The sequence below is a fragment of the Sciurus vulgaris genome (assembly GCF_902686455.1).
Source record: "Sciurus vulgaris genome assembly, chromosome: 2".
Lineage (NCBI taxonomy): Eukaryota > Metazoa > Chordata > Mammalia > Rodentia > Sciuridae > Sciurus > Sciurus vulgaris.
In genome coordinates, this window is record NC_136462.1 from 126,484,929 (window position 1) to 126,509,255 (window position 24,327).

At 39.9% G+C, this 24,327-nt stretch overlaps 1 protein-coding gene across 4 annotated transcripts in view; it reads left to right on the forward strand.

Annotated features, from left to right (window-relative positions):
* Positions 1-23,312, forward strand: part of OCA2 (OCA2 melanosomal transmembrane protein) — a 394,493-nt gene extending 371,181 nt beyond the window's left edge. For all 4 annotated transcript variants that reach the window (XM_079128438.1, XM_079128436.1, XM_079128437.1 and 1 more), the window contains exon 24: positions 22,710-23,312. In XM_079128438.1, the coding sequence (XP_078984564.1) occupies positions 22,710-22,797 (88 nt within the window). In that variant the 3' untranslated portion in view covers positions 22,798-23,312. The remainder of the gene's footprint in view (positions 1-22,709) is intronic.
* Positions 23,313-24,327: the final 1,015 nt, after the last annotated feature.

Sequence of the window (24,327 nt, forward strand, 5' to 3'; positions counted from 1 at the left end):
TCCTTCTGACTAGTTTTGGCTTGAAGTCCACATTATCTGAAATGAGGATGGATACTCCAGCTTTTTTGCTGTGTCCGTGTGCATGGTATGTTTTTTCCCATCCTTTCATCTTTAGTCTGTGTGTATCTCTTTCTATGAGATGAGTCTCTTGCAGGCAGCATATTGTTGGATTTTTCTTTTTAATCCAATCTGCCAGTCTATGTCTTTTGTTTGATGAGTTCAGGCCATTAACATTCAGGGTTATGATTGTGATATGATTTGTATTCCCAGTCATGTGACTCAGTTTTGGTTTTTTTGACATGATTTGGTTTCTCCTTTATTTGGCTATTCCTTTAGGCTAGTTCCTCCCATTGCTGATTTGCATCGTTGTTTTTCATCTCTTCCTCATGGAATATTTTGCTGAGAATGTTCTGCAATGCCGGCTTTCTTTTTGTAAATTTCTTTAGCTTTTGTTTATCATGGAAGGATCTTATTTCATCGTCAAATCTGAAAGTAAGTTTTGCTGGGTATAAGATTCTTGGTTGGCATCCATTTTCTTTCAGGGGTTGAACAATGTTGTTCCAGGCCCTTCTAGATTTTAGGGTCTGGATTGAAGAATCTGCTGATATTCTTATTGGTTTCCCCCTGAATGTAATTTGATTCTTTTCTCTCGCGGCCTTTAAAATTCTGTCTTTATTTTGTATGTTAGGTATTTTCATTATAATGTGCCTTGGTGTGGGTCTGTTGGAATTTTGTATATTTGGAGTCCCATAAGCCTCTTGTACTTGGTTTTCCATTTCATTTTTCAGATTTTGGAAATTTTCTGATATTTCATTGAATAGATTGTTCATTCCTTTGGTTTGTTTCTCTAAGCCTTCCTCAATCCCAATAATTCTTAAATTTGGCCTTTTCATGATATCCCATAATTCTTGTAGATTTTGTTCATGATTTCTTACCATCTTTTCTGTTGGTCAACTTTGTTTTCAAGATTAAATATTTTGTCTTCAATATCTGAGGTTCTGTCTTCCAGGTGTTCTATCCTATTGGTTATGCTTTCTATGGAGTTTTTAACTTGGTTTATTGTTTCCTTCATTTCAAGGATTTCTGTTCGTTTTTTTTTTCAGTATCTCTAACTCTTTTGAAATGATCTCTTGCTTCCCGTATTTCCTCTTTTAACTGTTGATTGGTGCGATCATTTAATGCCTGCATTTGCTCTTTCATCTCCTCCTTCAATGCCTTCAGTTGCTCTTTCATCTCCTTGTTTGCTTCCCTGATTGTTTTAATTATGTACATTCTGAAATCCCTTTCTGACATTTCTTCTGTTGTGCTGTCATTGTGTTTTATTGACAAGTATCTAGGTTTGTTTGGGACATTTTCTTCCCTTGTTTTCTCATATTTGGTCAGATGTCAGTGGGACTCTGTGATATTGCAGATTTCCTCTATTTGCTTATAGTGTCCCTGTAGATTTCCAGTGTATCACTTCCCAGCCTTCAGTAGCCTGAAGTCTTGGAGTAAGTTGTTGATGCAGTAATTCCGAAGAAAGCTGTCTCTAGCCCGCTACTGGTTCCAGGGCTTGGAGCTGGCTCTGTGTGGAAAGGCTCTCACTGGGGGGCCTGCTCTGAGAAGCTGGCCGTGTGGGAGGAGCCCACCACTGGAGTGCCCAGGGAGCCTGGAGAAGACCCTAGCTGCCCTGCCCTACTCTAATAAGCCGCCTGAATCTGGGCCTGCCGCCCGGGCCGAGCTTCTGGTGAGGGAGACTCACCCCATAGTTCTATTTTAGTCTGAGTCTCTCAATGCCTCCCCTTCTTGAATCCTGGGTTCTGGAGCAACTGGAGATGCAGTCACCCTCTAGTCTGCCATCTTGGATCGCCCTGTGGAAAAAGCCTGTGGCAGGAGGGGGTCAGGGCCACCTGGAGAGGTCTCTGGCTGCCCTGCCCTGGTCCCAGAGGCTGCTTGCAGGTTGGAGGTCTCCGCTGGCTTGGGGACTTGTGGCTGGCTCTGAGTAGAAAGGCTCTCACTGGGTGGTGTGCTCTGAGAAGCTAGCCTGGAAAGGCACTTCCTGCCAGAGGCAGTCCCTGACTGCCCTGTGCTGGTCTCTGAAGCAACCTGTGGGTGGACCGGAGCTCGCTGCACGCTGGCTCAGGGACTTGGAGCTGGTTGTGTGCAGAAAGGCTCTCACTGGGGTGCCTGCTCCGAGAAGCTAGAGTATCTGGCCCTCTGGGAGGAGCCCACCACTGGAGTGCTCAGGGCTGCCTGGGGGAGACTCTAGCTGCCTTGCCCTACTCTAATAAGCCGCCCGAATCCGAGCCTGCCGCCCGGGCCGAGCTTCACCGGGTGGGGGAGACTCACCCTGTGGTTCTATTTTCGTCTGAGTTTCTCAATGCCTCCCTTTCTTTTCTTTTTTTTTTTTTTTTTTTTTTTTATTTGCTTGGTCCTATTTATTTTTTATTTTTATTTTTATAAATTTATTTTTATTGTAACCAAATGGGATACATATTGTTTCTGTTTGTAAATGGAGTAACAGCATACCATTTGCATATTCATAAATTTACATAGAGTAATGATGTTTGATTCATTCCATTATTTTTTCCTTCTCCCTCACCTCTCACACCTCTCTTTTCCCTCTATACAGTCCCTCCTTCCTCCATTCTTGTCCCACTCCCACCCCCCATTAAGTGTCATCATCCGCTTATCAGTGAGATTATTCCTCTTTTGTATTTTTGAGATTGGCTTATCTCACTTAACATGATATTCTCCAATTTCATCCATTTGCCTGCAAATGCCATAATTTCATTATTCTTTATAGCTGAGTAATATTCCATTGTATATATATACCACAGTTTCTTTATCCATTCATCAATTGAAGAGCATCTAGGTTGGTTCCATAGTCTGGCTATTGTGAATTGAGCCACTATGAACATTGAAGTGACTGTATCTGTGTAGTATGCTGATTTTAAGTCCTTTGGGTATAGGCCCAGGAGTGGGATAGCTGGGTCAAATGGTAGGTCCATTCCAAGTTTTCTAAGGAATCTCCACACTGCTTTCCAGAGTGGCTGCACTAATTTGCAGTCCCACCAGCAATGTATGAGTGTACCTTCTCCCCCACATCCTCTCCAACACCTATTGTTGCTTGTGTTCTTGATCATCGCCATTCTAATTGGGGTGAGATGAAATCTTAGTGTATTTTTGATATGCATTTCTCTTATTACTAAAGATGTTGATCATTTTTTCATATATCTGTTGATTGCTTGTAGATCTTCTGTGAAGTGTCTGTTCATTTCCTTAGCCCATTGGTTGATTGGATTATTTGTATTCTTCGTGTGGAGTTTTTTGAGTTCTTGATATATTCTGGAAATTAGTGCCCTATCTGAAGTATGAGTAGAAAAGATATTCTCCCACTCTGTAGGCTCCCTCTTCACATTGCTGACAGTTTCCTTTGCTGAGAGAAAGCTATTTAGTTTGAATCTGTCCCAGTTGTTGATTCTTGCTTTTATTTCTTGTGCTATGGGAGTCCTGTTAAGGAAGTCTGATCCTAAGCCAACAAGTTGAAGATTTGGACCTACTTTTTCTTCTATAAGATGCAGGGTCTCTGGTCTGATTTCAAGGTCCTTGATCCATTGTGAGTTGATTTTTGTGCAGGGTGTAAATTATTATTATTTAAAATAAATATCTTCCATTCAGATACATTTTTGTTATTCAAGTTATTTTAACTTATTTTTGTTATTTAATTTGGCTTAATTTAATAGTATATTTGTTTCATTCTGTTGCATATGGATTTCCAGTTTTCCCAGCACCGTTTTTTGAAGAGACTATCTGTTCTCCATTGCATATTTTTGGTACCTTTGTCTAGTATGAGAAAATTGTATTGATTTGGGTTTGTGTCCGTGTCCTCTATTCTGTACCATTGATCTACCTGTCTATTTTGGTGCCAATACCATGCTGTTTTCGTTACTATTGCTTTGTAGTATAGTTGAAGTTCTGGTATTGCGATACCCCCTGTTTCATTCTTCCTGCTAAGGATTGCTTTAGCTATTCTGGATTTCTTATTTTTCCAGATGAATTTCATGATTGCTTGCTCTATTTCTGTGAGGTACGTCATTGGGATTTTAATTGGAATTGCATAAATCTGTATAGCACTTTTGGTAGTATGGCCATTTTGACGATATTAATTCTGCCTATCCAAGAACATGGGAGATCTTTACATCTTCTAAGGTCTTCCTTAATTTCTTTCTTCAGTGTTTTGTAGTTTTCATTGTAGAGATATTTTACCTCTTTGGTTACATTGATACCCAAGTATTTTATTTTTTTTGAGGCTATTGCAAATGGAGTTGTTTTCCCCATTTCCCTTTCAGCTGTTTCATCGCTTGCATATAACAATGCTGTAGATTTATGCGTGTTGATTTTATAGCCTGCTATTTTGCTGAATTCATTGATGAGGTTTAGAAGTTTTCTGGAGGAGGTTCTTGGATCCTGTAAATATAGAATCATGTCACCCACCAATAGTGACAGCTTAAGTTCCTCTTTTCCTATTCATATCCCATATGAATTTATGAATGTTGAACCATCCTTGCATTCCAGGAATGAACCCCACTTGATTGTGGTGCACAATTTTCTTAATATGTTTTGGATACAGTTTGCCAATATTTTGTTAAGGATCTTAGCATCTATATTCATCAAGGATATTGGTCTAAAATTTTCTTTCCTTGATGCGTCTTCCTGGTTTGGGTATGAGGGTGATATTAGCTTCATAGAATGAGTTCGGTAGGGTACTCTCCTTTTCTATTTCCTGGAATCCTTTGAGAAGTATTGGAAGGAGTTCTTCTTTGAAGGTCTTGTGGAACTCAGCTGAGAATCCGTCTGGTCCTGGGCTTTTCTTGGATGGTAGATTTTTAATGGCTTCTTCTATTTCATTGGTTGATATTGATCTGTTTAAGTTGTGTTATGTCTTCCTGGTTCAGTTTGGGAGGAGCATATGTCTCCAGAAAATTGTCAATGTCTTCGGTACTTTCTATTTTGTTGGAATACAGATTTTCAAAGTAGCTTCTCATTATGTTCTGTATCTCAGTGTTGTCTGTTGTGATATTTCCTTTTGCATCATGTATTTTAGTAATTTGAGTCTTCTCTCTCCTCTTTGTTAGTGTGGCTAAGGGTTTGTCTATTTTGTTTACTTTCTCAAAGACCAACTTTTTTTTTGTCAATTTTTTGAATTGTTTCTTTTGTTTCAATTTCATTGATTTCAGGTCTGATTTTAATTATTTCCTGTCTTCTACTACTTTTACTGTTATTCTGTTCTCCTTTTCTAGGTCTTTGAGGTGTAATTTTAGGTCATTTAATTGTTGACTTTTCATTCTTTTCTGGAATACGCTCCATGTAATGAATTTTTCTCTTAGTACCACTTTCATAGTGTCCCAGAGATTTTGATATGTTGTATCATCATTCTCATTGACCTCTAAGAATTTTTTTATCTCCTCCCTGATGTTTTTTGTTATCCATGTTTCATTCAATAGCATATTATTTAGTCTCCAAGTGTTGGAGTAATTTCCTTTTTTTACTTTGTCATTGATTTCTACTCTCAGTCCATTATGATCTGATAGAACACAAGGTAGTATCTCTATTTTTTTGCATTTCCTAAGGGCTGCTTTGTGGCATAACGCATGGTCTATTTTCGAGAAGGTTCCATGTGCTGCTGAGAAGAAAGTGTATCCGCTCGTTGATGGATGGAATATTCTATATATGTCTATTAAGTCTAGGTTATTGATTGTGTTATTGAGTTCTATGGTTTCTTGGTTGGATTGTGTTTGGAAGATCTATCTAGTGGTGACAGCAGTGCGTTAAAGTCGCCCAGAATTATTGTGTTGTGGTCTATGTGATTCTTGAAATTGAGTAGTATTTGTTTGATGTACAGGGATGCACCATTGTTAGGGGCATACATATTTACTATTGTTATGTCTTCCTGATTTATGGTTCCCTTAAGCAGTATGAAATGTCCTTCTTTATCCCTTCTGACTAACTTTGGCTTGAAGTCCACTTTATCTGATATAAGGATGGAAACCCCTGCTTTTTTCCATGTGTGTGTTAGGTTTTTCTCATCCTTTCACCTTTAGTCTGTGGATGTCTTTTTCTATGAGCTGAGTCTCTTGCAGGCAGCATATTGTTCGGTCTTTCTTTTTAATCCATTCTGCCAGTCTATGTCTTTTGATTGATGAGTTTAGGCCATTAACGTTCAGTGTTATTATTGAGAAATGATTTGTATTCCCAGTCATTTGGGTTATTTTTGGTTTTTAATTTGGCTTGGTTTCTCCTTTGAGTGGTTTTTCTCTAAGGTAGTTCCTCCCTTTGCTGACCTCCATTGCTGTTTTTCATTTCCTCCTCATGGAATATTTTGTTGAGAACATTCTGTAGTGCAGGCTTTCTATTTGTAAATTCTTTTAACTTTTTTTTATCATGGAAGGATTTTATTTCATCTTCAAATCTGAAGGTCAGTTTTGCTGGGTATAGAATTCTTGGTTGGCAACCATGTTCTTTCAGAGCTTGAAATATGTTGTTCCAGGCCCTTCTAGCTTTTAGAGTCTGGGTTGAGAAGTCGGCTGCTATCCGTGTTGGTCTCCCCCTATATGTAATCTGATGCTTTTCTCTCGTGGCCTTCAAAATCCTATCTTTATTTTGAATGTTAGGCATTTTCATTGTAATGTGCCTTGGAGTGGATCTGTTGTTATTCTGTGCATTTGGTGTTCTGTAAGCCTCTTGTATTTGATTTTCCATTTCATTCTTCAGGTTTGGGAAATTTTCTGATATTATTTCATTGAATAGGTTGTTCATTCCTTTGATTTGTATCTCTGTGACTTCCTCAATCCCAATAATTCTTAAATTTGGTCTTTTCATGATGTTCCGTAGTTCTTGGAGATTCTGTTCATGATTTCTTACCATCTTCTCTGTTTGGGTGACTTTATTTTCAAGATTAAATATTTTGTCTTCATTGTCTGAGGTTCTGTCTTCCAAGTGGTCTAGTCTGTTGGTGATGCTTTCCATTGAGTTTTTTATTTGGTTTATTGTTGCCTTCATTTCAAGTATTTCCATTTGGTTTTTTTTTGAGAATCTCTATCTCTTTGTTGAAATGATCTTTTGCTTCCTATAGGTATTCTTTCAGCTTATTGGTATTATCATTCATTGCCTGCATTTGCTGTCTTATCTCATCCTTTGCTTTACAGATCATCTTAATCATGTATAATCTGAAGTCCTTTTCTGACATTTCTTCTAACATACTGACCTTGGATTCTATTACTATAGAATCTCGATTTATTTGGATCATTTTCTTCCCTTGTTTTTTCATGTTGTTCATGTATCTTCCCCTCTGGTGCTGCAGATCTGGGTATTGCAGATTTCCCCCTATAGGCTTATAGTGTCCCTATAGGTGTCCAAAACCCTTTCTTTAAGGGGAGATGAATATTAGCAGTACCCAAATCAGACACTATGCAATCCTAGACCAAATAGCCCCTATGGGGACAATAGCATCATGTATATAAGGGAGAAAGCGACTCTGAGGGAACAGGTAAACAGAAGGAAAAGAAAGCAAGAAATGTAAAGAAATAAAAACTTAAATTTTTTTTAAAAAAAGGAGAAAAAAGAAAATCTAGTGTATAATAGTCATATACTAATGAAACCTCCCAGTGTTCAGTAGCCTGATGTATGCGAGATACCTGACAATGAGCTTCAAACCTCCAGCAGGCATCTCAGGATGTGTTTTGCCCCACCTAAAGATTGGAGCTATGGCTTCCAGGATTATCCAAGATGGCTGCTCTGGCTTCCAAATGTGTTGGTAATTGGGGAGCTGCAGCTCAGAGGTGGACGTGGTCAGCTGGAGGCCCTGGAGACAGGAATCAGTTGGTCTGGCAGTGGTCCTGGAGGTTGGGTGTGTTTGGTGTGGTTGTGGGATCCAGGAGGCCGGGTGCAATCAGTTGGTCTGGGTTCCCGGTGATAGGGCACAGTCAGTTGGTCTGGGGGTCCTGGCGGCAGGGAGGAGTCAGTTGATGTGAGGGCCCCAGAGGCAGGGAGTGATCGGTTGGGCTGAGGGATCCTGGAGACGGGACTCAGTCAGTCCGGCCAGGGGTCCTACAGGCCTGGCTGTTGTCTCAAAATAGCAGCAGCCACGTGTAATCAAACCTGCAGGTACTGTAACAGTGAACTTCCAGGCAGCAGCAGGCAGCTGGATGTCCACTGGCGGTCTGCAGTCAATCTGCTGGCAGCTGTCGGACGATCGGGAGGTGAACCTCGAGTGTTGGGTGATGGATAGGGGTAAGGCAGGTGATGGACAGGCGAGAGGCAGGCAAATGGCAGATGATAGATGCCTGAGAGTGAGCAATCTGCTCTCAAAAAAGGCGTCGATATGCTAGCAGATTGCAGGTGATCATAGCAGACAAATGGGGTAAAGAGCAGGGGATCGATAAGCAGCAAAAACTGCCTCACCAAGAAACAGATATCCTCTGCTTGAATCTGGCGTTGCGGAGCGACAAGGAATGCAGCCTCCTTCTAGACCGCCATCTTGGATCTCCCGCCTCCCCTTCTTGAATCCTGGGTTCTGGAGCGACTGGAGATGCAGTCACCCTCTAGTCCGCCATATTGGATCGCCCCGTGGAAAAAGCCTGCGGCCAGAGGGGGCCAGGGCCACGTGGTGAGGTCTCTGGCTGCCCTGCCCCCAGAGGCTGCTTGCAGGTTGGAGGTCTCCGCTGGCTTGGGGACTTGTGGCTGGCTCTGTGTAGAAAGGCTCTCACTGGGCCATCTGCTCTGAGAAGCTAGCCTGGAAAGGCACTTCCCGCTGGAGGGAGCCGGGTTGCTTGGGGAAGTCCCTGGCTGCCCTGTGCTGGTCTCTGAAGCAACCTGTGGGTGGGCCGGAGCTTGCCGCGTGCTCGGAACATGCCCTCTTTTTAAGAGTCCACAAAATAGCTTCAAAAATTCACCATATGTTGAAGGAAATCTCAATGATTTAATAACTGGATATTTTCAAGCCAGTCTCTGAGTACTGTATTAATTGCAAATTAAAAGTAAGAGAAAAGAACTGGGTACTGTAGCTCATTGGTAAAGTGCTTACTTACTATGCATGAGCCCCTCAGTTTGATTCCTGACACTGTAAAAAAAAATAAAACAAAACAAAGCAAAACTAAACAAAAAAGATGAAAAATTAATACAATTTTAAAAAGATAGATAAAAAAGTATTAATAGTATAGAAATATTACTACTCATATTTTTAATGGAAGTTGCAGTAGTCATAATATAAACAACAATTACATATTCCATTTCAAGACATTTTTAAAGTAGTAGCGTGACGAAGTACTAAGGCACCATTTAACACACTTTAGTTTTAAATGTCTTTGCAGGAAATAATATTTTATAGGAAAGTTATTCTTAGAGAGTTGACTGATTCTCAGGATACAGGGCAAACTTGACTCACCCTTCAAGGCTTTGCTCTGCCCACACTCCTGGGTTTATACGAAACTCATTCACCTCCAAAGAATCAGAGCTGCCATGCAACTTGGTTGCAGTCCATGAAGCTATATGTAGGAATAAAATGTAACCTTAAGTATTTTAATTGTCTCTAAATTGAGGAAAAATAATACAGACAGTCCCTGACTTAGTGGCTCCACTTAGTCAGGTCTTTTATCATGACGCAGAGCAGTGACTTTGAGCTGCTGACTGCAGTCAACCACGAGGTCACAAGGAAAAACCAAGGACACTCTACAGGGTGCTGTGCTGCTAAGGTGCAAGTCTCAGGAGGTTGGGTGCATTCAAAGCATTTTCGACTTAGGATAGTTTCAACTGACCCCAGTTTCATTAGGAAGTAACCCATTGTAAGCTCAGAAGCATCCGCACAGAAACAAAGGAACAGGAAACAGAAGGAAGTAGCTTAATAGCAAAAGGGAAAGCTCACTGAATTAGAAGGCTAAAAATGGTAGACCTGCGAAGTCAGGAGGTAAGTTTTGGAGGGTAAATATTACTAATAGCATAGAGTAATCAATTGCATCAATCAATCAAGAGAACAGAAAAGTGAAAATTAACAAAATAAGACCTTAAAAAGGGTATTCCCTTTTAGCAGTAGAAGAAGATTAAAGCTACATTAGAATACTACGTGTTAATAAAAATTAGAATGTTGTAAAATGGATGTTTTATGGAAAAATATAAATCACTAAAATTACTTTAGAAAGTCATGGAATAAGTAAATATTCTTTTTGAGATTTCCTGTGCCCATTCTTCTCTTATTTGCCTACTAAATGCCTACTTACTATTGAATACCAATCTCATTTTCTTTCTAAACCTCTGCACATGCCTACAACTGAACACTTCAGTTGAGGAACTGCTTGCTTCTGGGGCTCACCTGCATAACACAGAGTACATGCCTCTATAAGGTGCATACTGTAGGGTATTGCAAATTTGTTTTTATATATTTCTTTTTCACTGTGAGCTTCTTGCAGGCAGGGATCAAGTGTTGTGTCTCTTTCCATCATCTGTGTATTATTCCACACATAGTGCCATATAAATAATGAAGGTAAGAGTGATTTAAGAGGGATTGGAGTGGAGAGAGGGACAATTTTCAGTGATAAAGGAAAACTTGCTGGTATTTGTTGAATGATAGAAGTTACCAGTCAAGAGAGGCATTATGGGTATCAGAAAAGAAGGCTCTTGGCAGAGAAAGTTTTTGAGGGTCAAGGAGATACAATTCAGAGTGAGTTTAATATATGAAATAAGGAAGAAAGGAGGAAGGTAAAAACAAATCAGGAAAAAAAAAAAAAGGAAAAGGCTTGCTGAGGTGATAAAAATTGCTGCTGTTCAACTTTGGTAAAAATAATGTTCTTGAAAAAGCCCAAAGAAGTAAGGTCAGATTCTGAATGAAGATGGGAATATGCGGGAAGCATGATTCAGGATGTTTTAAAAAGAACTTTGTATGGCACCAATCTATATGCTAAGTGTGCAGTGAGTGTCTGACTCTGTCCATGCTCAGTGGGGATGCTCAGTGGCAACGGGACTTCCCCCTATATGATGGGGCATTTAAGGAAGTGAGAGCTTGGTCTCAAGGAGGAGATAGGAGAGAGCCCTAGCCTAGAGGATGACCTTAGAGAACTGGGACTGGTCAGGACAAAGCACCGAGAGGATGCCTCCCAGAGCAGGTGGCTAAGGGAGCCTAGTCCAAGAGGGTAGCAAAAAAGTATAGAAGGAGTTTTCTCAGAAAAACCAAGACAGATAGTATTCTCTGTTTTTTTCTCTTTTGTTGGCTAAAGACAGAGATCTATTCATAAGGTTGGGTGCATGAAAAAGAAGCCACCCTAAATGGAATTCCTTCTGATGAAACAAAAGCCAATATTAGAATCCCATCCTGGGCTATCTTTCCTTCTAATCTCTGCCCCTTCCCTTTAATTCACTATTCTTCGCATCATGTCCAGGGCTGTTTCTCTGTCATCCAGTCTAGTCCTTACTCTCTATATTCCATTACTGGGGAGGGCACTTGGCACTCTGCTGTGTTTTCTCTCCTCTGTGGCCCCTCAGGCTCTCCACACCTCTTGTCCACCAGGAACGTTCCTTCTTCTTTGTGTGGTAAACACAATAGTGGGGCCTCCTGTTCACTCAGGGGGCTTCTCCTTCCACTTCTCAGGATGAGCTAATTGTCACCCTGGGAGGCTAGGTGTCATGAGGTGAGGCTGTTCAAGTGGAAGCTGTGGATAAAAAGGCCCCATCCTGAGGATTCCTGGATAGGCCAAGGGGCTGAAGAGTGCAGATCTCAAGGGACCCATTGGCTATGGAAAGGGGGCAACCTGTGTGCACCTGTGATGAGCCTCCTTGGGCCTGCAGGTGCAGAAGTTGTTCCTGCCTCTGCTCAGAAATTAATTACCTGACTGGGCAGGTTGATCAGTGGTAGAATGTTTGCCTAGCCAGTGGTGAGGCTTTTGGTTGGATCCCAGTAACACACAGGTGCGTGCACATGTGTGCGCGTGCACGCACACACACACGCACCAGAACAAAAGAAGAGCCTTCCCCTGAAGAAAGGCAACACTGAAAAGGCTTTGTGATCAAGAACTATACTCACAGTGTATTATAAAGCTTTTTGGAAATAAAAAGTAAATAGGAAGTGTGGTTTCAGTGTGAAACTCAAGTCTGAGACTCTGTTAGCAAAAATTTCTTGTTGAAAACACAGATCTCTGCCCAGTGTGCCAAGCTGTGTTAAAATCCTCCAGGCAGGGACCTGGGTCAGCCTGTTTCCCAGTAATCAGGAAGCTTTGGTCCCTTGGAGCACTGCATGTCAGCTCAGGCATATTTTTAACTTAAAACTTAATACATGTAACACAGGGTCTGTCTGGGCATCCATCTGACATTTTGCATCTTGATTTGTACTTTGACATTCCAGTGTTTTTGTCTTCCTTTACACAGTGTGATGTTTAGAGTCAGAATGGATTGAAAAGAGTCCCAGAGGGAAATGAAAGCCTGATGTGATGCTGGATGTGAGCAAATTCACTTTTCCCAAGGCTTTGGGTAAAGGTATTGCTTTTTTGAGAGCTTTGGGGACCAAGACAAATGGATCTGCTGAGAAATGGAAGCCTCTGGGTGAACTTGGAACTTCAGTGTCCTGGGCATTTGGAGTCCTACTGGCAGGGACAGGAAGTCATTACTTCCTCTCTTCAAATAAATCTCCATTCAGCTGGCTCCCGGCTGGGCAGTGAGTGCAGCACTGAAATACCCACCAAAGCGCCTGGTCACCTCGGAAGAAAGCAGCAGGGCTGTCCTGGGAGGGACCACTCCAGCCTCTGAAGTTCCTGGGAAGAGCTGGCTGCAAGCTTCACTCTCACTGTGCAACTGCTCAGGTGCACAGTGATTGTGCACAGTGCCTCTTGTAAATAACTTTATCACTTGTCTTGACCCTAACTAATATTAGGGGAATTTTTTCTCATGATTTCCAAAACATGCAAGGAAGAGATCACTCCAGCTAGCTTCCCAGCAGGCATCTGCCCCAGGTCTGCCTGTCTCAGACCTGCTTTCTCTGCAGTCTGAGCTGTATAAGCACCCACCCGAAAGCTCCACCCAGGGCCAGTACTCTCTTTGACACCTCACAGCGATGACCTGTCTTTTTAAATGCTTTCAATTGGAAGACAGGCCTTCCTGGAGCTGTGCTGCCCAAACATAGCATCCCTGCCACGGTGGTCATTGAACCATGGAATACAAGTCCAGCTGAGGTGTGCTGTGAGCAAAATCTCCACTGGATTTCAAAGACTAAAAATTTTTTAAAAGTGTAAAATATTCATATTGATTATATGACAAAATAATATTTTGGATATGCTGGGCTAAATAAAATAAGTGATTAAATGGGATCTCATCTGCTTTCTCCTCGTTCTTTTTGATTTTTAAAGAGTGGTACTATTTAGAATGTAAGAATATCCAAGGGTTCACACTATATTTCTATCACTATGTGGTCTGGAGTTCCTTGAATTTTGGGTGGGTGCTGAAGAGAAGCCTGCAAGTTCCTTTACCTTCCTGGGATTTGATTTTAGGTGGTAACAAATATTTCTATAAAGGGTGACTTCCAGTCTTTGCGGACCACAGAGTTGCTGACACAGTTAATCCATTCCATTTTGCCAAAGACAAGGAGTAAATGAATGGGAGTGGCTGTGTTCCAGTAGAACTTTATTTACAAACACAGGTGGTGGGATAGATTTGGCCTGGGAGCATGGTGTTGGTTCTTGGTCTATTAAAATGAGGCAGTTTACTTAGGTGAATTATCTTTGGCCTCGAAAAGCCACATTTGATATTCCTGGAACCCTGACTGTGTGAATCTTTGAATGAAGGCTCTTTCAGGGACCTTATGGTATGTGCAAATATCTTTGAATGTAGGTATTATTATTCGTTGGCCTATCCTAACCCAACTAACAGAGGGTAAGGTGAGACTTGAAAATACTAGGAATGGCATTTGACTTAAATGCCCACCCACCTCCCACCCTCCTCTCTCTCCCTCTGTCTCCTCTCTTTCTCTTCCTACCTGTGGGGTCCCTTAGTGAGAGGACTACAGGAGGTGAATAGGTCCAGTTGATCAGTTCTCCTGAAGCTCAGGAGAATATTAAACGGCTTGACTTTTCTGGACCGCTTGTCTTGTTAAATGGACATGAAGTCATGATAGGCTGTCTTGTCCTCCCTGGCTCCAGCACCTCTGCCTTTAACCAGGGCCTCGTGGCTCACCTTCCCCTTCCAGGGCCAGAGCAACCTTGCCTCCTCCCCAGGGTGCAGTCTCCTCCAAGCCCAAGTGCCTGCTTCCCTGAAGGGCATCTGCCTCCCAGGCAGGTATGCAGTGGGCACTCTGCTGCCTGTTTGCCTTGGTAAAGAGCTCTCTTAACCCAGGGGACAGTTCCACCCTCCAGAATCACAGCCACCTGGACAGCAGCCTTAAATCATCCTACATTCCCCCAGTGGCTCGTGCTGTTGCACACCTCTTCATGTCCTGGTTTCCTGTTCATGCATCCTCTTCAGTGCAACATCTCTTCCTCATTGTCCAATAGGATTGCTTGTGTTTTGTATTGTTGAGTCTTGAGAACTCTTTCTATATTCTGGATAGGGGTCCTTTGCCAATATATCCTCCCAGTCAGTGGCTTTTCTTTATATCCTCTAAACAGAGTCTTTCATTGAGCAAAAGTTTAAAAAAATGTTTTTATATAAATAGTCTATTTTTCCTTTCATGTAATCATACCTTTGATGTCACCTCTACAGATGTTCTTTTCCTAAACTTATAGGCTCCAAACATTTTGTTTTAGGGTTTCTTCTAAATGTTTTAGTTTATGCTTCAAATTTAAATATGTGATCCTTTAGAGGCTAATTTTTATGTAGAGGGTGAGGCTGAGGATGCAATTCTTTTTCTGGCTTTTGAGTCTATTTCTGTGTTTTGTGTGCTGGTCCCTTGAACCACGGCATCTGTACCTCCATCATTACTGTACTACCTTGATCACTGATCCTATATAGAAGGCCTCCCATTTAATTCTTTGATAAAATTGCTTTTGCTATTCTGGAGTCTACTTTTTGATATACATTTTAGGATAAGATTGCCTAAGACAAGAAAAAGTCTTTCTCTGGTTTTGGTAAGAATCATATTAAGCCTGTAATCAATTTGGGGCAAATCGATTTTTTGACTACACCTAGTGTTCATTCATGAATACTCTGTCCTTCCATTTTTCTAGGTGGTCTTTGGCTTCACTCATTACCGTTTTGTAATGTATAGCTCGTTAATGTTATAAAGGACTTAAGTTGACACTATATATATTTTCTCTGAAGTGTTTGTAACAGGTACCACACTTTAAATTTCAGTTTTCCTGGGTTTATTGGTAGCATGCAGGAAGAAAAAATTATTGTTCTTGTATTGTGGTCCTTATTGAAGTTATTACTGACTGATTAGTTTTAGGAATTTTGGGGTTTTTTTCTTTTTCTTTTTTTGTCGATTTCTTGGGATTTCCCATGCAAATGATGTATAAATAGGGACAATCTTATTCTTCTGTTTAATCTGTGTCTTCTGCCTTATTGCACTGGCTAGGGCTTTCCGGGCTATGTTCATAAGATTGTGAAAACCTTTCTGGGGCAATGTTCTGTCTCTCACCTGGGTATGATGTTAGCTGCAGTGTTTCCTTCTATAACTTATCTTCTTTTTCATGGTCTTAGGGAGAAGGTGTTCACTAATGTAAATTTTTAACAGGTACAGGACGATGAAATTATTTCATTTTTGTGATGAGATTCATATATGTCAAGTTGTTAACTGTCACCCTCTTTTATTCTTTGGTGTCCCCAGGGTACGTGGTGATATTTGTGTTTCATCAATGCCGATCATTCATGTCTTTTCTCTGTTTTTGCTTTGTCAGTCTTTCTAGTTTGATTGGTTTCATTGATCTTTCCAGAACGTCAGCTCTTTGTTTCATTGATTTTCTCTACCATTTCTTTGTTTTTAATTTCATGGATTTATGCCCTTATCTTTATTAGTTCCTTCTTTTTGCTTGGTTTGGGCTTATTTTTCTGCTTTTTTTTTTTTATTTTTTATTTCCTTGACATGGGAGCTTAAAGTATTAAGATTTTTTTCTAATGCAGACATTCAGTGCTATAAATTTCCTCTCAACCCATGACATGTATTTCTAGTTTAATCCAGTTCTATGTGTTTTAAAAAATTTCCCTTATACCTATGTATTATTTGTAAGTAGGCTATTTAATTTCAAACTGCTCAGGTACTTTCCCTTTTATCTTTCTATTACTGGTTTTTAGTTTAATTGCATATGGTCAAAAACTGTGATTTTGAGCCTTAACTCGGTTAAGTTTAGTTTTATGGTCTAGGGACTAATCTATTTTGCTAAATATTTCTTGGCTACTGAGAAGAATATACATTCTTCTCTCCTTGGGTAGGTGTTCTGTATGGTATCAGTGAGATCTGATTATTGGATGTTTTTGAATTCTTCTCTATCCTTGCTGAATATCTTTCTAGTTCTATGATTTGCCACAAGGACACCAAGAGTCTCCATCTATAATTCTGGATTTGTAGATCTCTAAGTCTTTTTTTCATCTGTAATTTCTCCTGTTGGTTTTGTCAGCTTTAGTTTCATGTAGTTTTCAGCTCAATAATTTGGTGAATGGGCATTTAAGATTACCATGAGCTCTTGGACTAATTGTTTTATCAATAAGTAGTGTCCCTCTTTGCCCTGAAAAATTTTTTTTTGGCTCTGCAATATACTTTATGGGATATCAGTATAGACACTCCTGTGCTTCTGATTAATGTTAGCATGGCTTCTCCTTTTATATCCTTTTGTTTTCAGTTAACCCATACCATTGTAGTTGAGTGAATTTCTTGTAGTTAGAACACAGTTAAATATTGAGGACTTCTTGATTTTTGTTTTGTGATTTTTTTCAGTTCCTACTAAGACCTATCACACTTATTTCAGTTACTGATATATTAGGGATTATTTCTGCTATCCTGGTTTTCTTTTTTGTTGATTAACTCTCTTTTTAGTTTGTTTCTTTTTACTGCTTTCCTGTGCGTTACTTGATGACTTCTTAGAATTCCATTTTGCTCAATCTTTAGCATTCTTGAATGCACTTGTTTCTCTAGACATTTTAATAGTTGCTCTAGGTGCTGTTATATGTATATATGTAACTTAACAAAGTCAACTAGTATTTCTCTTTGCTGGTTCAAAGGAAGTGTGGAAAGCTTGCTTCCCTCTAGGTCCCTTGATGATCATCCATTCACAATATAATTACTATAAGTATTCTAGTATATTCCTTGAGAATCACATCAAAATCATAGTGTTTTGTTTAATTTTTATTTTTAATTGGCACATAATAATTGCATGTAAATATGGGGTAGAATATGATGTTTTGATAGTATATGTATGTGATGTAATGATCAAATTGGAGTGATTACCACATCTAAACATTTATCATTTCCTTTTGGTGGCACATTCAAAAATCCTTGGTTACAGTTTATTCGAAATAATTTTTGCTTCAAGTATCAAACAGTTTAAAAACTCAAGAGAAGAAAGCAAGCTGACAGTATTTATCCATATTTCTCTTTATGGTTTTGTTCTTCCTGTTGCTGAAAGCTTCTTTCTTTTGTCATTTTTGGTTAGAAGACCTTTTGAAGCAACTTTTTTAGGGTATGCCTGCTGCCCTTTTAGTTTTACTTTATCTGAGAATGTCTAGATTTCTACTTCATTTCCTAGGACTATATTTGATGAATATATAAATCTGGGTTGATAGATCTTATCTTTCAACAATGGAAAAATGTTGTTCTACTTCCTGCCAGCTTCCATGGGGTATAGGGGGAAAAGTTGCTATTTTTACCTATATGTAAATGTCATTTATCTCTTGTTGTTTTTAAGAATTTTAATTTTTTCTTTAGTTGTCAGGTGTTTCAGTCAGCTTTTTTACCTCTGTGATCAAAAGACCTGACAAAAACAATTAAGGGAGGAAAAGTGTATTTTAGAGGTCTCAGACAATAGACTACCAGCTCCATTGCTCTAGGTCTGAGGTGAGGCAGAACATCATGGCAGAAGAGTATGGTGGAGAAAGTGGCTCAGGGCATCATACCAGAAAGCAGAAAGAGAGAGAGAGAGACTCCCCTCACCATGGACAAAATATGTACCCCAAAGACATGCCCCCAATGACCTGCCTTCTCCAGTAGCACCCCCCACCTGCCTTCAGTTACCACCAAGTTAATCCTTATCAGGAGCTTAAGGCACTGATTGGGTTAAGGCTCTTACAACCCAATCATTTCACCTCTAAGCCTTCTTGCATTGTCTCACATATGACCTTTTGGGGGACACTTCACATCTAAACCATAACATCAGGTGTCTGATTATGTATTAACTTGGCACAGATTTTTGTGGAGGGTCTGTTTTTTTAAGGGTTTGCTTGGTTTCTTTAATCTTCAAATCTTCTTTAATCTTTTTTCATCTCTTCCTTCTTTCTACTCCCATTTTGAGGCTCCAATGACATAAATGTTAGATCTTTTTTTTTTTTTTTTTCATGTTCCAGGTCCTTCGGAGTTTTTTTTTTTTAACCCTAGTCTTATTTTTTCTCTGTTCTCCATACAGATAATTTCTTCTGTTTTTGTGCCTTTGAGTTCACTGATTGTTTTTTTAATATTTTCTATAATGTTATTGTGGCCATATAGTTAGGTTTTTATTTGCTGTCTCATTTTAATTTCTAAAATTTCCACTTGATTTTCCTTTATTTCTTCTATTTCTTTTCTGAGACTTTCTATTTTTTCATTCGTTTTAAGTGCATTTGTAATTGCTTGTGAATGATTCTTATGGTGGTTGCTTTGAAACCGATGTCACATAATTTCAACATATGTGTAATCTAATTCTTGACATCTGTTAATTGTCTTTTTTCATTCAAGGTGAAACATTCTATGATACCAAGCAAGTTATTGGTGTTATATCTATATCTTATGTAAATCTTCTGTTTTAGTCTGTTTCCTCTGACACCATGCTGTTGGGAAAGAGTTCCTCATCTTGTTACTGCCAGGTAGAGCTGGAAGTCCATGTTCCCTTTTTCATCTCTGCTGACATTTCAGAGGAAGAGTGAAGCTGATTTATTGCTGAGTGGGGGTGGATGTTATGTCTCCCACTAGATCTCCCCTGGTAGCATTGTTTTTCTTCTGATGTTTCCTCCATAGGTTTGCTGACATTGTGGGGTGAGGCCTTATTAATGCTGGAACGTGGTAAAACCCTGGTCTTCCCTCTTGGTCTCCTCTACAGTCCCCCAGTGCAGGGAAAGTAGACCTCTTCCCTTCCAGGTGGGGTAAAGGTTCATGATTCCCATGTCACTCCATTGAATTCACCGGAGGGGAGCCTCTGAACAGTCTGGAGAAGGTGGAAATTCTGACTCCCCACTTGACCTTTGATGAAGGGGTTGGGATGCAGCTTTAAAAAATTTTCCTGTGGTACTTGTCTGGAGCTAGGCAGTTATTCTCTAAAGGATTTCTATCTGGCTATGCTGTCCTTTCTCTGATTCTTTGGCTAGAGAAAGCAAAATTTTGTTGGGGCCTTTCTTATTTTGGGGGTCTACTGTCCATTGGGTTTTCCATATGTGAGCTTCCCAGTGGGACATATGAGGTGAAACTCAGTACCATGATATTCTTCAAGGTCCCAAAGTTCCCAACTGGACTGCCTTCTCCTCTTCAAGGTCTTCAGAGTCCCCTTGTGTTTGCTTTATATCTAATGCCCAGGCTAAGATATAAGCCTCGTGGCAGGGATAAGAAGAACTGCACCTTCATCCTTCTTCAGAACTAGAAATCAATTCTACAGTTTTTGAGAATTAAACAATTATATTCTGTTCTCCAGTAAACTATATTTGTGTCATTAAATTCTTCACCATCAAACACAGCTTCTGCTCTAACACTGGCACTCCATGCTCACTCTGTGGCCTGGTACTTTCTAACCCTGGTCAGTAGGCACTCAGGGGCAGGTGCCTGTTTGGAGGCTAGCATTTACTAAGGGCTCACTGATGTGTCCAGACCCTGTTCTAATGAATTTATAAGGTGAATGCATGCAACCCTCATAACAACCATGGTATGTAAGTACTATTATTACTCCATTTTATAGATAAAAAAATTGAGTCTTGGAGATGTTCAATACTTTCCCCAAATCAGGTATTTGGACAAGAGCAGGATTGAAAATTAGAGTTCTTGTTTGGTGAATGCATATAAGTTTTGAAGCCAGAAAAATAGCAAAATGTCATCTCTGCCTCTTAGTGGTTGTAGATGTTCAGAGACGGGTTTGCTGAGGGTGAGGACAAACAATGCCTACCCTACCTAGCCTTACCCAGCGCACTTACTCAGGCATCAGAGATTGAGCTCTGAAGGCATGGATCTAAGTTTATTTAGGGTTGCACAGGACATATATAGGCACATTATCCAATCAGGTTAACACACTTGTTAAAGCATAACAGAATCAGTCTATAGGTGAACTATATGTCAAGGTTCCAGGTAGTGTAAATAAACCAAGCATGCCTAAGCAATTCTGCCCAGCAACAGGTCTGAGACAAAGGACTGGGAGAATGGCAAGCTCCAGCACACAGCATGAGGCAAGGCAGGGCAGGCGAGCTCACATCACAGCTTTCTGTGATGCATGACAGAACAAGGCCTCCCCTCAGCTCAAACTCAGCCTCAGCAACTGCAAAGACCTTCATTCCATGGCGAGTCTATACCATTACCTCAGTTTCTCTGTTCAGACTGTTTGGCTTACTTAGACCATGGTGTCAGTGACTGCTGTCAGATAAGCTTGAGGAATGTTCCCTACAAGTGGTGTTGGTCTTCCCTAAATTCCTTAATATGTCCAAGCTTCATTTTTTCATCTATATGTAAGGGATAATATGAAATGCCTTATTTTGTTTGGAAAATAATAGAGAACATCCATCTCTATGTTTATGTGGTCCCTAGCATACGGTAGATATTCAATAAGTTATTTATTTATTCATGGTGTGTCTTCATTGTTATAGGTTACCTATATTTACAGGAAAGCAGTGCATGTAATGATTAAAATATGAGCATTAGAATTGGCCTGAGGGAGTTTGGATTTTCCCACTACAGAAAACTAGCCAAACATGCTAGGCAAGTCAGCTTCCTTCTCTAAATCCCCTCTGCACAGTGGTCGTGATGATGCTGGGCTCAGGAGGTGATAAAGGCATTGATGGTGCCATGTGAGTGCAGATCTTAGATATTGTGAATGTTGAGATATGAACAAAGGTGATGCTGATGGAACCTAAGTATTTTCACCAATCTCTAGATGAAGTTCCTTCTGGAGCGGTGCCATCCCTGAGAAACAAGTGGCTCTCATTTTATTCTTCATAGGAGAACCATTCATGAGGAACTTTCTCCAGGCTTGGGATCCCCAAGAGCAAGGTCTGATTTCTGTGGGATCTATTCCTTGGCACAGTAGATTTCCTTCTGAAATATGACCAGCTGTTTCAGAGCCCAAGCTGAGAGAGTCAGTATTCTCCTTGACATTGACCCATTCTACACAATGTGTCAATGTGTCAAGTGGAAAGAAGGTTTTTCATTTCCATGAAAGTTTTTGATGGTGTGTATGATGCTCAAGTTGATACTACCATGGAGTTTGTTTTTCTGACCTATACTGACATTTTGCTAATATATTCGACTCTTTTCAAAACCAAAGTGGATAAATAGCTTTCCTGAAAACTCTTCTTGTTTTTTTTTTTTTTAAATAAAAAGAAATGTGTTCAGAAGAGAAACTCAGAGCATCCTATTTCTTCTTAAAATTCCCAAATTTGCTCTAGAATTTGAGGAGCTATTTCACTCATGAATGTAATTCCTGTGTTGAATTACAGCTTTGTAGAGGGAACCTTGCTATGGCTCTTTCTGAATAGCTTCCTCTCATGTCCATGGCCAGGAAATGAAGAGTGTCATAATCCCCATAATTATAATTATCACATATTAGGGTCTTGCTGTTGCATACTAAAGAGTTTTGGAATCAAAACTGCAAGCTTTGCAGGGACTCCCTTCAGTGAAGAGCAACACTACTCAATGGCTACAGGGTATGGATTCTAAACACTGAAGGGGAATCTATAAGAATTTATAAGGTAGGATAAAAATTTGTGGAAATACATGTATGCTGGGGGAGGCTCACAATTAGGGAAAATTTCATCTTCTGATGACTGTTTTATATTGGTGCATACCTATTCAGACATCTCATATCTCACCAAATACAGAGGAAATACTGTTTATCTCTCTTACCTTCCTTAGATAAGAGCAGCCCTTACCTCCCAATCCTATCTCTCAAACTCTCCCAACTTTAAGCTTAAGGGGCTTCAGGAGTCAATGGGAATGTGACCTCTCCAGGAAATCTCCAGAGAAGGATAACTGAAACTTGACACAGCTGAAGGAAACATCCAGAGATGTAAATAGTAGCCCGATACATGACATTGATAGTGTGAGTGGAAGAGCCTTTAAGCTTGTGAATGAATAAACTGAGGCTGTAAATATCCATGAAAAAAAAATTTATGTGGATAAATTTTAAATAAAATTGCACACAATGGGAGATAGCTAATAAAAGCGTGCATCTTCATCATCTAAGTTAACACGTTTTTTTAATTGCTAAAACCAAAAAATAATAATGGTCATATTCTTTGGGAATAACATAATATAATAATGAGTTCACATATCATGGTTCTCACCAAACACTAGATGCCATAACCCATCTTTTTTTGTATTTTAGGTTGGGCTTCCCAATGATGGTGGTGTCCTGCACCGTCGGGATGTGTTATCTCCTTGTTGCTCATGTTGTGGTGGGATGGAATGAATAGATACCCATCAACTGAAGATTAAGGGAAACCTGGTCCATCATAAAACCACCCCAGGACCACTCTTTGGAGAAGAAAAGGTGCTTACCCGGATGGTGCGGCACGGAGATGCACTGGAACAGAACTTTAGCATTCACACTCTTGTTTGAGTGAATGCTGGAAAATCATGGTGTCCTCTCTGTGCCATTTCTCCAGGGGAGGGGCTGTCAGGGGGACAAAATATAGGTAATACAAGATAACTTACCCAAGATTCCCCTACTGGAAAATATGTATGATTCAAAAACACTTCTTGCTATTCTATGTAGAAAAAAGACACAAATTCACTCAAAATAGCTTGTGCTATTTTATTGTCACTTCTCCTGAAACTATAGACAGTTTTTCTTCATGTATTCAATTTTCATGTTAAAGTAATCAGCATTCAAATTGTATGCCCCTGAATATAGATTCTTTCAGGGAAAAAATCATAGTACTTGTAAGGAAACATTTTATCTATTTTTTAAAAAATAAAGTGTTCCTTGACAAAAGGTTTTTGGAATTTATTAGTTTCTTGGGTTTTAAGTAGTTTACATTATGTCACATTTCATTTTATCCATTTATAGTCTTCTCTGGAGCTTTTAAGTTATCATATAAAATTCTAGAAATTTGACTTGCAGAAGATCATAAGTATCTTTTAAATAACAATTTAGATATCTACGGGACAAGAGTAATAATAATTTTTCACTTTAAAAGTCAGGCATGCTACTTCCATCAATCACAAAGAAGTGTGGTCGATATACTCAGCTAACCCCTTCCCATGGGACTCTGATGTTTCAGTCAATGTTTATTAGATGTGGTTCCTTTCTGGAGCATTCCATTTGAGTCTGAGATAATGAGAACAGAGGCAGAGAAAGCCTCTTTAGCTGAGAGAGTGCTTTAGCTGAGGTCTCCTCTACTCTGCTTCATCAGTTGCATGACTGTGTCCCAGAGGAAGATGTCTTCTTCAATTTTTGATTGTCTGTGCACAAAAACATGAGAGGAAAATGTTTACCAGGGACCCTGCTCAGAAGTGACCTTTGTATAAAATGTCTGACATCAAAATGTTTAAGATGCTCAGTGCACTAAGAACTGGAAAGTAGGAGACCTTTCTAGTTGCATTTCTATTGCTGACCCCCTCAGGGTTATGGGTTAGAGTTTGCATTTGTGAAGGGCAACCTGCTTCCTTTCTAAAAGGTGGCGAGACTTTATAAGAATATACTTTCTGGATTCAGGAGCCATCTTTGAATTCCTTGAGAGAAAAGGTGACATGCAAACCTGTTCTTATTTTAAAATTTGGTCTCAGATGACATCTCACAGATTCGTCATCTGTGTGCAACTGAACTTGTGTTCTGAATATGACTCCCCCTGCTCCACTACCTTAGTCAGTGCAGGGAGGAGCTTCTGAGCTCTGGTTCTTCTTTACTTGGCCTCATTGAAACTTAGATTCCCCCACATCCTTTCCACCAAAGACATTGTATCCTCTTCCCCTACATGTTTCCTGCCTGGAGGTGACACTGA